The sequence below is a fragment of the Triticum aestivum genome, chromosome 1B, assembly GCF_018294505.1.
Source record: "Triticum aestivum cultivar Chinese Spring chromosome 1B, IWGSC CS RefSeq v2.1, whole genome shotgun sequence".
Lineage (NCBI taxonomy): Eukaryota > Viridiplantae > Streptophyta > Magnoliopsida > Poales > Poaceae > Triticum > Triticum aestivum.
The window spans coordinates 140,926,913-140,941,257 of record NC_057795.1 but is presented as its reverse complement, the minus strand read 5'-3'; the positions used below and the strand labels follow the sequence as shown (position 1 = coordinate 140,941,257).

At 46.8% G+C, this 14,345-nt stretch overlaps 2 protein-coding genes across 3 annotated transcripts; one reads left to right on the top strand and one right to left on the bottom strand.

Annotated features, from left to right (window-relative positions):
- Window positions 1-4,183: 4,183 nt before the first annotated feature.
- LOC123112436 (putative F-box protein At3g10240) lies at window positions 4,184-8,112 on the bottom strand. 2 transcript variants are annotated; one of them, XM_044533424.1, is made up of 2 exons: window positions 7,848-8,112; window positions 4,184-5,582 (listed from the first exon to the last, which is right to left on the bottom strand). In XM_044533424.1, exons 1-2 carry the CDS (start codon window positions 7,869-7,871, stop codon window positions 4,482-4,484), a joined length of 1,125 nt encoding a protein of 374 aa, XP_044389359.1. In that variant the 5' UTR covers window positions 7,872-8,112; the 3' UTR covers window positions 4,184-4,481. The 2 variants fall into 2 exon arrangements, with proteins under 2 accessions (XP_044389359.1, XP_044389352.1); XM_044533417.1 differs by lacking the exon at window positions 7,848-8,112 and adding an exon at window positions 7,057-7,258.
- Window positions 8,113-10,916: 2,804 nt separating this feature from the next.
- On the top strand, window positions 10,917-13,532 carry LOC123112429 (uncharacterized). The gene is made up of 2 exons (XM_044533410.1): window positions 10,917-12,940; window positions 13,174-13,532. Exons 1-2 carry the CDS (start codon window positions 11,623-11,625, stop codon window positions 13,206-13,208), a joined length of 1,353 nt encoding a protein of 450 aa, XP_044389345.1. The 5' UTR covers window positions 10,917-11,622; the 3' UTR covers window positions 13,209-13,532.
- Window positions 13,533-14,345: the final 813 nt, after the last annotated feature.

Here is a 14,345-nt window from a genome sequence, read left to right as displayed (position 1 = left end):
TTGAATCATGTGCGGGTCAAACGACATGGTGGAATGAAGCAGCAGCAACTTTCGCCGAATGTGTGGATCTATCTTCGTTGATCGGGAAGGTCAGTTTTACAATGTTCACGCTCTTCTAACCAAGCAGCGCATGTGCTAGCTAAGTTTAGTTACTGTAATCAGTTTTCTTCTAGTTGGACAGACGAGCTCTCGGACTGTCTCGTTTCCGTACTTGTGGATGATGTTATTCCTTCTTTTAATCAATAAAGCTAGCCATGATGGCCTTCCCTTCAAAAAAAGTAAGGTTCCCATTTCACCTGTCTTTTCACCACCCATTTGTCCAACCTTTCATGTATATGATAATCAATTACCTTTATTGACTTACCTTCTGAACCAATTTTACTTTAATTTACTTACCAAACTTCTAATCAATATAAAAGGTAATTTACGGTCAGAATTTGATGAACATTTATTTACACAATCTTATTATTATTAACAGGTAAATCACAAGCTAACGTACTACAACATTTATATTCCGTTGCAACGCACGGGTACCGTTCTAGTTAAGTACTTAAGAACGTAAAGTTGACATTTCATGTTTCTTTCCACCATCCCTTCGTCCAATCTTCCATGTATATGATAATTAATAATCTTAATTACTTACCTTCTGAACAAATTTCACTTTAATTTACTTACCAAACTTCTAATCAAAATAAAAGATAATTCACGGTCAGAATTTAATAAACATTTATTTGTACAATCGCATTATTATTGACAGGTAAAACACAAACTAATGTACTAAAATACTAATTTTTCGTTGCAGCACGGGCATTGTTCTAGTAAACCAAAAAAGGGCAACATTTCCTATCGGGTGCCTTAAGCGCCCGTTTCTTTGGGGTTTTTTGGGGGAAGCGCATGTTTCTTCGGCAAACTCGCGCACAAACTCCGCCCTGGGCTTGGCCCATTTTTTTTGCATTCTAGAAACATCAAAAATAGTAGTGTGTGGGATTCGAACGAGGTTCCAATGGGGAGAGCAGACAAGCGCTCCTTGTGGAGCATCCCAACGATCACTTGGGGTGGGCTAAGAGCGCGTCACTTTGCACGCTCTTAGCCGTCATCAAGTGTCGCGCTCTAGACACTCCCTCGCATATTTAATATATTTTCGCACTCGTTTTTGACTTTTTGGACGGCTTTCTTCTGTTTTTTGGCTTTTGGGTCTTCCACCGCCCTTTCTAAGCTCTTGGGCGAAAAAATGGAAAAAAAATTACTTTTCGCAAGAAAAACACATTTTTTTTGCTTCTACGAGAGGCGTGAATTTGCTTTCGCGAGAGGCACGGCCTCTCGAAAATGAAAAAAAACATGGTTTTCTTTTTTTTTCCTTTTGCTTCCGCGAGATGCATGGTTTTGCTTCCGCGAGAGGCATGGATTTGCTTTCGTGAGAGGCACGACCATACGTCTTGGAAATGGAAAAATATGTTTTCTATTTTTTTTCTTCCGTAAAGGCATGATTTTGCTTCCGCGAGAGGCATGCTCGTGCCTCTCGGCAAAAAAACATGTTTTTTTCCTGCCGTGAGATGTACGATTTTGCTTCTGTAGGAGGCACGGTTTTGCTTCCGCGAGAGGCATGGCCGTGCCTCTCAAAAACGGAAAAAACATGTTTTCTATTGTTTTTTTTCTTCCGTGAGAGGCACGGTTTTTGCTTCCGCCCGTGTCTCTAGGAAAAGGCTTTCAGAAAGGGAAAAAAGCGTGTTTTCAGTTTGGTTTTTTTCATCTGGTTTTTTATCCGGTTCTTTCATGAAAAAAAAAGTTCAACAAAACCTATCAACATGGATCTAGTTTTGAAGGTCTGGATACAAGGAATCCAACGGTAAAAACGGTTCAAGATTTGGATGTATGATTTAAGAGATAAAACATTCTGAATAAACTAATCCATATAAAAAGAAAAAAAATCATATTTCGCAACCTGGCGAGGTGAAAATGATCCTTGAAAGCAGTACTTCTCAATTAATGATCTCATCTAATGGTGCCTTCAGCGCCGATTCGTGGTTCCGGCGCCCACATAGAAAGTTGATTGATCCGGCCCATTAAGCATGAGCGCTCCATCGTTACTCCTCTCACTCGCTCGGGTCGCTCTTTGCTAAATCCCATGTCGCTAGTTGCCACACCTCAAAGAAAAAAAGTCGCTAGTTGCCATTTCTAAAAGAAAAGGTAGCCACTCCCTCCGTTTCATAGTGTAAAATGTTTTTTGACAGAACAAGTAGTAGTTGACTGTTCACCGTAATCATGCACAACTGACCATGTTGTTTGGCTATTAACTTTTATAAAAAAGTTCACAAAATGTTAAAAAAATTCTTAAATTCAAAAGGATTTTGAAAATTCAAAAAAAATGATCGAATTTGAAAAAATTGTCACAAATCTGAATAGAGTTCAATGATTTTGAAAAAACTCACGAATTTCTAAAAATAACTGGTCTTTTGAAGAACGTTCATTGACTTGAAAGAACAGTTCACGAATTTCAAAAAAAAATCATCAATTTGAAAAATAAAGTTCATCAATTTTAGAAAAAAAGTTCGTCGATTAGAAACATTCACTATTTTCACAAAAAAATAATAAAATTTGAAAAAAGTTCATCAATTAAAAAAAATCACAAATTCAAAAAAAGTCATCAATTTTTTTCAAAAATGTTCCCGTATTTCAAAGAATATCATCAGTTTTGGAAAGCTATGTGAGTACATCGATGTGGATACCGTGTTCAAATGCATTGCTCTATTTCGCCTACACCGACAAGTTACTAGAGACAAAAGAAGAAGATGAAGATACCGTGTTCCAGCATCTACTTGTCGCGGCAGACAGGTATAACATGGAGAGGCTGAAGCTGGTTTGCGAGGAAAAGCTATGTGAGTACATCGATGTGGGCATAGTTGCAACCATCCTGGCTCTCGCTGATCAGCACCACTGTGTTGGGCTGAAGAAGGCATGCTTTGATTTCCTCAGCTCCCCTGCAAACTGGAGGGCAGTTGTGGCCACTGACAGCTTCCAGCATGTGTATGTGAGCTGCCCTTTTGTTGTGATGAAGCTGATTGCCATGCCCTCGGCAGAGTGATGCCTAGTATTTTGGCAATGGTAACAGTTCATGGTTTCTAGTAGATCTTTAACATTAGTAGATATTTTAGTTGCAATGGGTACTTGCCTGGTTTCCAGACTTTGTGACAGTATCAGGTGGTTCTGTTGTTTTATGAATGCCTATGTGCTTGCTTTATATGGAGGAGATGCAAAAGTGGCATCACTTTGTTTATTTATTTTGCCTTGGTAGTCCAGTGCATTTCTCCAGGCTTACCAGGCAATTGGCTCTGGTTATTTTGTTTCCTTAGAATGCTTCCGGTTAGTAAAGCAAGGCGCCCCTGCTCTTTAATTCCTTATTAGGAGATGTCAAAATAGTTTCATCTATGTTTTGATGTTTGTTAACTGGATCAATACTACTCTGTTATTTCTCTGCCAAAGAAAGATATAGTTTCCGCTTAATTATGGACAATACTTAGAGGCTTTCCATGTTGTAATCCTCACTGGTATCTGATTGGAAGGAACCGGGAGTTCGGGATGCAACGGCGTTTTGGGCTTGAAAACAAGAAAGAGACACCTTGGTGACTATATAGTTCTTGGCTTATTTTCTCTGTCAGTGGCCATCCTCTAGATAGTCTCTCAGGCTCACGCTTATATATACAGGTAAAGAAAACTGTCGCTGGAACCAAGACTTGACAATCGCAATGCTCAGGTTTATGATGGGAAAATGCATGCCTTGACTGATCAAAACCTTTGGTGATCACATTTCACTGAAGGAAAATGTCGTCTTCTTGGACAAACAGTTATAATCTCAGACAATATGCAAATAATTCAATTTGCATGTTTAGGAACTCACTGCACAATTTTGGAAAAAGATGAGAAAAATCTGTAAACTAACATCACAGTAAACAAAATCGCAAGATGCTCAAAAATAGATTTAGTCAGACAGCATAGTCAGAATTCAAATAGGAGAATGGTCACACAGAGAGGGTCATGTTATTCTCCTCCCCTCGAAAAATCCTCTTCCCCTAATGAAGTGAAATAAAATGGAAGAATAATAAACGTACAAGAGATAGGCATCTCCAGTCTTTAACATGTGCATAAGAACAAGGCGATATCAATATTCAGAACTGAAGGGTAACAAGTTGTCCATAAAAGATAAATGTACTTGCAAGTTGCAACAAGAGATAAGCATCTCCAATCTTAAACGGAAAATAAAGAGGTGAAAATCCAACCAATTTCAAAAATAGATAATATACCCTCACAGTTACCCCATACCAAGAGCTAACAGGTGACCATAATGATTAGCACTAGAGGCAGCCGATATATCAAATACCTAGACTCATTCATACAACTAAGCATTAGCCACTGAAAGCTGTTGCTAGGTGTTGCATATTCTCCATGGCTGAATTCTATGAAGACAATATATAGTTCCACCAAGGTCAGTGACCATCTGACGGCCATTCCGCAAAACATGGAACATAAGGTATAGCACCATAGAATGTTTCGTGAGTGCCGATAACATGCACTTTCTTGCTGTCCATATCATATGAGATAGCCTTCCCCCTCCGGTCGGTAAGGAAAATCAAATCACAATCTGGATGAATTGCTAAGGGCTCCACATATTTGTAACGATCCCTTCCAAACAGTTCTGAAATGTTAACAGTATCCTTCAAGGCCCACTTTGCACCACCATAATCCTCAAGAGCCCAAACTAAAAGTTGGCAAACATCAACATTATCATTTATACACCAAGCATACAATCGTCCCTGAGACTGTCCAATGAACGGATAATCAGAGCTGTCTCGCATGTTGCCTGGAATATCAATTTGCCCCCAAACCTTCCCCTCTGTGTCTACTGTGATTATTGAATATTCAGTGGTCATCAAATGCAAAGTACCATTCAGGAACACAGGAAGACCAATAGGAGTCTTATCAATCCAACCACTCTCCACCGTAGTCCATCGTCCAGTGTCTGATGAGTAGATTATCACTTCTGTGAAATCCCAAGTGTGTGTGAATACCATGAAACGGGAGGGGACGGCTGGATCGAAACACAAATATTCTTCGACTTCTTCTTCGTCTTCATCTTGCAATTGTATAGGATTAGGAGGCAGCTCGGCCCACTTCTTGGTCGCAGGATTGCACACGACAAGATTGTACTCATCTTCCTCAAAACAATATGATTCCCAGTATTTGCAGAGAACAAGGCCACCGCAGCAATGCTGGGGGATGAGAAGTTTAAAGCTCTCGCGCAAGAAAGAGAGAAAAGGGTCGACCAGGGGTTGGCCTCTTCCGGACAAGTTAATGAAACAGGGGCGCATGCCATAGTTGCGGAGGAAGAAACCTGCCATGGTCTGGGGTGACCTCTTGCGGATGTCGGGGTCGGAGCAGAGGGCAAGCCACGGCTTGGACACGCACTTGAAGCGGCAGAGTGACTTGTAAGGCACCCGGGACAGAATCTCGATAAGGGGGCCCTCAGGAAGGCTCCCAGCAGGGTGTTTCTCGTGCTCCTGCCCCTGCTTGTGCTTCTTCTTCTTCTTCTACAAATAATAGAGACTGACGTTTAGATTCCTGATTCCCTTTACCGGAAAAGGCTTTCGCCCCGCTTTAGATATAAAGCAACAACCAACATACCAATTGATACAAACCACAACACAACACACCCACACCCACACTCACCCAAGGCCAGATACATAGGTGCCAAAGAATCTCAACAACAACACCCCACACAACTCGAAGCAGACTACAGATTGACAGTGAGCATCACTAAGGAGCCGCCGGAGCCCTTCCCGGAGAAACCATGAAGAGGTGAAGTTGAATGTCGACAAACCGTGAGCTCCAAGATGGTGCCTTCAGGAAGGACACGACACCGAAGCGCCGCCACCACCCGATCCAATGGTCCAGATTTTTATGCGAAGCACGGCGAAGGGAAAGGAGTAACCACAACGGAGACTTCAGGAAAATGGCGACGTCCACGGGCGCCGCCTCCGTCACCCTGGCAAGCATACTCCGCCTTCACCGCCACAGAACGTCAAAACACCAGCCACCACGCTCCCACCACTTGGGCCGCCGCCCAGGGAACAAGACGCCCCATGGGTCCTCCATGGCTGCCAACGATGTGCCGATTGACAAACTCTGACCGCCGACAAAGCAGCCAGCGGCCAGAACGACCAGATCGATCGAGGAGCCACCAAGTCGGAGAAGAGGTGAAGCGGGAGCGGACCACGTCGACGACCGGCACCCCTGCCGGTGATGGGTGGCCCGACCGCATTGGCGCCACCCACCACTCCCAACACCTCTCCCAAGCGTCACCCCCCCCCCCATACACACACACACCCAACCTCGACTCCCGGCCTGGATCTGCATCATCTGGCAGGGACCGGCCACACGCCCGGCGATGGGAGGTGCCCGAACGGCCACACCATGTCGCCACGAGAGGACCTAGGGACCTCCACAAGAGTAGCTCACCAACAGCCAGACGCCGGAGCATGTCCCGCAGCCGCCCGAACCGACTCGCCCCACCACCATGGACCGCCACCACGCCGTCGCAGCCCACACCCACGCAGTTGCCAACATGGCCGCTACCAAAACCCCACGCCGCACGCCGACGCCCAGAGGCCAGATCCGAGCGGATCTGACCGAAGACCATGGAGGCGCCCGCCCCCGATCTCGAACCACCCGGTCCCCGCTGGGCCCTGCGGGACACCAGCACAGCCGCACCACCAGCCATCCCATGGTGCCCTTGCAGCTCCGTCGCATCCACCCACCACCACCACACCGCCTCACTCCGCCGTGACCTAGATCTGAGGGATGTGCCCCCGCGCCCTTGGGTGCCCGCACCACCCAATCAGCCACCAGGGCTTCGCTCGACGGCTTCCTCTAGCGGCGACAAAAGGGGTGGACAGGAGGTGTGGCAACCCTGTCGGCTAGGGATTTGGGGCTCCGCCCGAGTCACCCGAGCGGGTTCCCTTTCATGAATCAAAGATTGGAACAAGAAACAGGCGGAGAACAAACCTCAGAAGCTACGGGAACAATGAGGGGAGGCGGCGGCATAGGATGGGACGGAGCGCCTTCGTCATGGCGACCGGTCGCCAATGGGTGGTCCTGCTCCGTGCAGCCATGCTCACCTCCTCCTCCCGGCGGCATCAAATCCTTGGCTTGGGGATCAGTGCCTCGAACTCTAGGGTTTGGGAAGGGGAAAAGAGCGGCGGCTGTGTCGTCGTCTCCCATCTGCATGGGAAGGCTGGGCATCACGACTTATTTTCCCGACACAATAGTCAACCCGTGCAGGTGCACGGGATGGCAAATTTAATTAACAAGCTCACAAAATATCTAAAATATTTCCGTAAAAAATAGGGCTACAAATAAGTACTCACTCGGTTTATTTTTTATTACTCACTCGGTACATTTTTGTGAAGTGTGTTAATTTTTCAAAAGCGAAACATTTCTATATTTGATGAGTTTCTAGAAAAATATCATATCTACAACACAAAATCAGTATCGTTAGATCCATCATGAAATTTATTTTCATATTTCATTTAATTAATATTGTACATATTGGTAGTTTTTCTATAAACTGGTCAAAGATAAGAAAAAAGTTTAACTTTTATAAAAAGGGACTGAGGGAGTAATAGAAATGTTGAAGAAAAGTTAGGCATATGTTTTAAAACAGTTATTTTTAAAGCGGATGAAATTCTTGCTTATAGAAATAAATTTAGGGAAAAATAAATTACTTTCCTCCAATTTGTTGTGAGTTAGATTGTATGACAGAACAAATGGAGGTCAAATAGAAGAGAAAGAATTACCATAGTTCTTTTCCCAGATTTCATTGTACTTATAACATACTCTTTTCAGTTGGCCGATAATGCTTCCGCTTTTTCCAAAAAAGAGAAAGTTGAAAAGGCAGGAATTGATTACGACTGATAAGCAATGGGTATGATTGATTAGCATTACAGCTACATGTTTCGAATCCAGGCTTTGGGCAACAATTTGGTCCATTGCAATTCCTGAAAAACGACACGATCATTAATATTTTTGTGAACACTTGTATTTACAAACCATGCTTACTCATAAGAATGTGATACAGGTGGCTGAATAAGGGAAATAGATAGAAGCTAAGTAAATTCTACTCCGTATATCAGTATCAATATATGTTGTTATCCTTTGCAAATTCTTCGCCAGTACATGCCCACAGTTATTATAAACAAATAATGTGCTAAAAACACTTCAATATATAAAGATTTGTAGGAAGGAAACTCATGTTAGTTTAAGCAGCCCATAGTCAGGGTAGAAATATCTGATGTAAACTAAATGAGTAGGTATGCTTATACAATGGAAAATTTAAATAGAAAAAAATTCACATACTGCTAATACAAAAGGATGACTGTAACTGAACCTCTCCCTTTTCAATGAAAAGAAACGCAAAGCTTTTGCGTTTTCTCGAAAATAATACAAAAGGATCACATTTGCTGTAACAAACCTTATTAAGCCAACATAAAATACAGTTAAGAAATTTAGACAACTAAAAAACTTTATACCATAAAATGGACCATATGGTGGTAAAAACATAAATCTACATCCCAGCAACATTGGTTGGCAATCCAACATCCTTCTTAATTGCAATATAAATCAAACTAAATGAACTTTATTCTGTCAATATTGTCTGAGCCTAAAGAACAACAGTGCACTGCTGAGAACAAATACTATAATTTAGTAAACCAATGTCAGAACGTACCAAATTACATAAGTCTAGTAACTTTATCACACCAAATTATATCAACCTCCTTATTTTACATACGGCCTCTTATTTTCTTGTAGATTAGTAGTCCAGATTAAATTCAAGCCGTTAAAACTAGCGTCCACCAGATAAGATGGTTAGATCTTTTTATTTTTATTCAATAACCATTAAATTTTCTAGGGAGTCTCTAAAAACATTAAAATCATAGGGATGCAAACAGTGACGGACCCAGAAACTTCTCGAAAGCCGAGGAAGAACACAAATTAAGGTGCGTAAGATGCTAGTTTTTTCATAAAAATCGCCGTATTAATCATCTAACATAAGACATCATGCAGTCGGCAAGCCCGGGCATGAGAGATCCTAGATTAGTCCCTGGATACAAAGAAAAAACATGATCATTCTACAATTTTCACAGCAAGGTATTATCTTTCAAGAAATCCTATGACAAGAGAGGGTTAACTGGGAAAGAGGTAGACACTCACTAGTACTGAAGCACATTCTCTGTCAAACAAAACACTTCAGCCATCTGAAATTAATATCCTTGAGGCATAACCACAGGAACCAACAAATTTAGAAAAATTGAGCCCCATAGCCATCTGTATGCAAAGAGAGAGAATGTGAAATAAGTAAAATCTAGTGGTTAGTTACAACTTCACTAATTAGTCCCTTCACTTTCATTCTGATACCTTGCGAACCATTTTACGGAAGTAAATAGAATATTTTGACAGGTCAGGAATAGATAGTGAAAAAGATAAATCTCTTCACAGAAAAATTGAATTCATAGTAATTTTGACGATCATCAGGGTGAACTTCTATATGAGAATAAAAGAGCTACAGCTGCACTACATTCAACACATAATGGATTAACTGTTTGCCTAATTCTCAAGACAATATCATGGCCACAGTTCCATATTGGTCCAAACTACCAATCCATACACGTAGAGTTATTTTGCGGAAACTAATCCATGCACATGATTCTGTTTAGCATTCAACAAGGCGTGCAGGTAGGAACCTGATACAATTTTTCCACATTAACAAAACAACCTGCAAGGTGATCAAAACTACCAATTTTCCACGTATCTTGCTTTTTATGGGAGCATATATAACAATTTGATTATACCCTTCCAATTATGGTTGTCAGTACTGTCGCCCTGAGGGCTGCAGAACCAGGGATGAGGAAGCTGAAGGCGGTCGAGAGCAGCGCCAAGGGAAATGTGTTGCCGCCTTTTATTTTCTCTTTAGGGCTTGTTGAGCTGTGCCCTCAGCAGAACCCTCTGTTGTACTTTCTTTGTTGTCTGCTACTTTGGCATGCATGTGCGGTGTGAACATTTGTTGGACCTTGTGCTTCTGGTGGTTGCTTTATTTATAAAGCGGGGCGAAAGCTTTTTTCGGTAATATTTGTATAACTAGTGGGCCATCTGCGAGTGTCATGTTCATTTGGGGGCTGAGTGTGTGAAAATGTATTAGCTATATATAAGCACGCCCGTTGGCTGGAATTGGCAGCGACTAAATGAAATAGCTCATATTTTCTCTCCTCCTACCTACTATTTCTCTGGTTTCTTCTTCTTCTTCCCCAAGTATCCTCTTCTCGATCCCAAATCTGGGCACGAAATCCTCAGCAAGGATATGACAAGTGGTATTCAGAGCTAGATAGGTCTGTCTTGTGCTTCACATACTCGAGATTCTCTCCGTAACATCGACTGGTCGGTTGTCAATTGCTCATGCGGTTGGCTGTAAATCAGAGATCGGCCTTGGAGAAATCCAGAGGAAGCTGCAACGGTGCCGTTCAAGCCAAGTGCTCAGACACGACACCAGGTAGAGGTGATGGGGTCATTCGAGGAGAACGTAACGCAGGCATTTGCGGCTCTGCAGCTACTGCAGGAGCAAGTGGAAGGAATTTTGGAAATCAAGGAGCGACTGGATGGGTTGGACAACAAGTTTGAGGAATAAGTCGCCCGGCTGGATCAGGTGCAGTCCAAGGTAAACATATTTGTGAGCTCTATTGGAGAGATCCATCAGGAACAGGTTCATGTGGCGCGAGTGTTAAAGGAATCCACCAGTGTTCGGGACGCGGATCTGGAGCGGATGGCAGCGAAGGGTTGTTATGCAGTGTCGCCCACAGCGGCGACGCAGCCAAGGGTTCATGTTCGCAGGGGGCAACATGGACAGCTTCCTCCTGTGGATCCAGGAAAGGTATCACACACACCTCAAAAAAATTCTTCCTCTAACTAGCATGGATCCAAGCGCACCTGGATGCCTAAGATGGAATTTCCACAGTTTGATGGGGAAGGAATTCGAATTTGACTTGATAATTGAAGCTTATTTCCTGTTGTATCAAACTCCTGAAAACTTAAAAGTAATGTCTGCATCTCTGCACTTACATGGAAATGCTGCACACTGGTACCAGTCATATAAACTGTCTGATTACTATTCATCATGGAGTCGGTTTTCTGTGGCCATGCTGCAGGAATTTGACCTCGATGTGCATAGAGATTGCATGAGAGGTCTGTTGGTTTTAAAACAGACTCGAACTGTTCAGGAATATCCGAGTAATTTCAATCAGCTTGTGTACCAAGTCAAACTGTTGACTGACTCCTAGCGCTCTACGTGCATGCCCACGTCCTGCACACGTTCTCCCTCTCTGCGCACGTCGCACCTCTCCTCTCTCTGTCTAACTGCGCCATTGCGCACGGCTTGTAACCTGTACATATATACAGAGCAATAGCAGATCGGCACACACGGTGCCTTACTCTCGCATCTCTCACGCTCACATGGTATCAGACACCGGCTACTCTCCCCGATCCTAGCCGCTCTTCCGCTGCTCCCCAACTCCGGCTCCGGCCATGGCCATCCCGCCTCCTCCGCCACCCCCTCCGCCGTTCCGTCCACCCGGAACCAACGGCGCTCCCCCCACACCTCTCCGCGCCATGCCGCCGCTCGTCACCCCTGCGGCGCTCGCGCAGGGCACCCTCCTTGCTCGCCATGACTCCGAGGCGAGCTCTTCCATCTCCCCGTCCCCTCTCGCCGGCGTGTTCATCAACCAACACGTCCCCGTCGTGCTCTCCCTCAATCCGCCGAACTTCTCCCAGTGGCGCACCCTCTTCGAGGTGCAGTTTCAGAAGTCCGGCGTCGTCGATCACATCGCCGGGCCGCCTCGTCCCTCGGACCCTACCTGGCTCCAGGATGACGCTCACGTCGTCTCGTGGCTCTACAACCGCATCAGCCCCGAGGTCTTCGGCTTGGTTCATCAGCGCGGCGCCAGGGCGGCCGCCGTGTGGGAGTCGATCTGCGTGCTGTTCCTCGAGAACCGCGAACACCAGCTCGTCCTCCTCGCCATGGAGTTCCGCCGGATCGAGCAGGGTTCCTCCTCCATCCTCTCCTACTTCGCCAGGCTCAAGGAGTGTGCTGATCGTCTTGCCGACCTCGGCGAGCGCGTCACCGACCGCGACCAGGTCCTGAACATGATCCGCGGCCTCCACCCTCGCTACCGGTATGCGGTTCCCATCCTCACCATGCAGTCTCCCTTCCCGACGCTGCTCCAGTGCCGCGCCTTCCTTCTTCTCGAAGAGAGCCGCAACGCCGAGGAGACGCAGCCCGACATCGCCCTCCATGCCGGGCGCGCGCCCACGCCTGCACCCGCGGGCGGAGGCGGCCCTGGCGATCACAGCAACCGCTCCAACGGGGGCGGGCGCGGTGGTGGCCGACACAGAGGAAGGGGGAGGGGGTCCGGCTCTGGTGGTGGCCAGTCGTCCAACCACGGCGGGGGCGGTGCCCCCCCTCGCCCTGCTGCTCCAAACTCGACACCCTGGACGGGTCTGGTTCATGCCTGGCCCATGCCATGGCGCCCGCACGCTCCTGGGGCTGGCATCCTCGGCCTGCGTCCTGGCGGTCCTGCGCCCTTTGCGGGCATGGCGGCTCACTCCTGGGCGCCACCCCCGCCTGCTGGTGCGCCTCCAACCTACTGGCAGCCCGGCGCCGTTCCTCCTCACCCGCTCTACGGCGCAACCAATGCACCCAGTGGCATCCAGGCGCCGGCGTGGGATCAAGCCGCTCTCGTCCACGCCCTCAACGCCATGAGCCTGCAGCAGGGCCAATCCTCCAACTCCGGCGGGGAATGGGTCCTTGACTCCGGCGCGTCCTCCCACATGGCTGCGTCTCCGGGTATGCTTTCCTCATCTCGTCGTTGTTCTTTACCTGACATTGTGGTTGGCAATGGTGGTACTATGGCAGTCACGCACACTGGTCATCTGCAACTACCCACCACAGCCCAACCCCTCACTCTTAACAACGTTCTAGTCTCCCCACATCTCATCAAAAATCTCATCTCCGTTAAAACCCTAGCCCGTGAGAACCCAGTTAACGTTGAATTTGATGATTTTGGTTTCTCTATCAAGGACCGAAGAACGAAGGCGGTGATCCTCCGCTCTGACTCGCCGGACGACCTGTACCCACTGCACCCAACACCGCCGACCCGTCATCACCAAGCCTTCACCGCCACCTCACGCGACGTCTGGCATCGCCGCCTCGGCCACCTTGGCGACGACGCTCTGGACACCACCCTCCGGCGTGCGTCCATCGTCTCGGACGCTGCTCACACCACCTGCACTGCATGTCGTCTCGGCAAAAGCCACCGTCTACCGTTTAGTTCATCAGACCATGTTTCGTATTTTCCCTTTCACCTTGTGCATTGTGATGTATGGACCTCTCCTGTACTTAGTATTTTTGGCTATCAGTACTATCTAGTGGTTGTCGATGATTACAGTCACTTTATGTGGACATTCCCGCTTAAGCACAAAAACGAGGTCCTGCCCACCCTACGGCAGTTCATCACACTGGTGTGTCGCCACTTCAACTTACCCGTCCTCACCATACAAACCGACAATGGACGGGAGTTTGACAATAATGCCTCTCGCTAGCTCTTCTCCTCTCTGGGCATTGTTCTCCGCATGTCATGTCCATACACCTCCCCCCAAAACGGGCGAGCCGAGCGTGCGCTGCGGACACTTAACGACATCTCACGCTCTCTCCTTATACATGCATCCATGCCCTACCCGTACTGGGCCCAGGCTCTCCAAACAGCTACCTTTTTGCTCAATCGTCGACCCTGCCGACCGCGGCACAACCAAACGCCGTTCTTCTTGCTCTATGGCGTACATCCGGATTACTCCGCTTTGCGAGTCTTCGGATGCCTGTGCTTCCCAAACCTCACGGCCACCTCACAGCACAAACTAGCCCCCCGGTCTGCTCCTTGTGTTTTCCTTGGTTACTCACAAGATCACAAGGGCTACCGGTGCCTGAATCGTGTCATCGGCCGCGTAGTCATCTCGCGCCATGTTGTGTTCGACGAGTCCACCTTCCCGTTTCGCCAACAAAACACGATCGAGCCGAACACCCCAACCCATTCTGACCTGACCGATCTCCTGCCCCCCGTCGATCTCCCTCGTCAGGCGCGCAGTAGCCACCCTCGTCAGCCCACACCAAACCACAGCCCAGCACCTGCTGCGGGTGCCCTTCCCACGCCTGACCAAACCGTCCCGGCACCATCTCCGCCTGCCAGCAGCTCAAC

Bases quoted from the DNA above. Each gene is read 5' to 3' on its own strand.
- LOC123112436 (XM_044533417.1), bottom strand. From the start codon at position 7,188: ATGCCGCCGGGAGGAGGAGGTGAGCATGGCTGCACGGAGCAGGACCAC. The intron at 5,583-7,056 runs GTTTGTTCTCCG...TATTATTTGTAG, and splicing joins TTGTTCCCGTAGCTTCTGAG to AAGAAGAAGAAGAAGCACAA.
- LOC123112429 (XM_044533410.1), top strand. From the start codon at position 11,623: ATGGCCATCCCGCCTCCTCCGCCACCCCCTCCGCCGTTCCGTCCACCC. The intron at 12,941-13,173 runs GTATGCTTTCCT...TTCTCTATCAAG, and splicing joins CCACATGGCTGCGTCTCCGG to GACCGAAGAACGAAGGCGGT.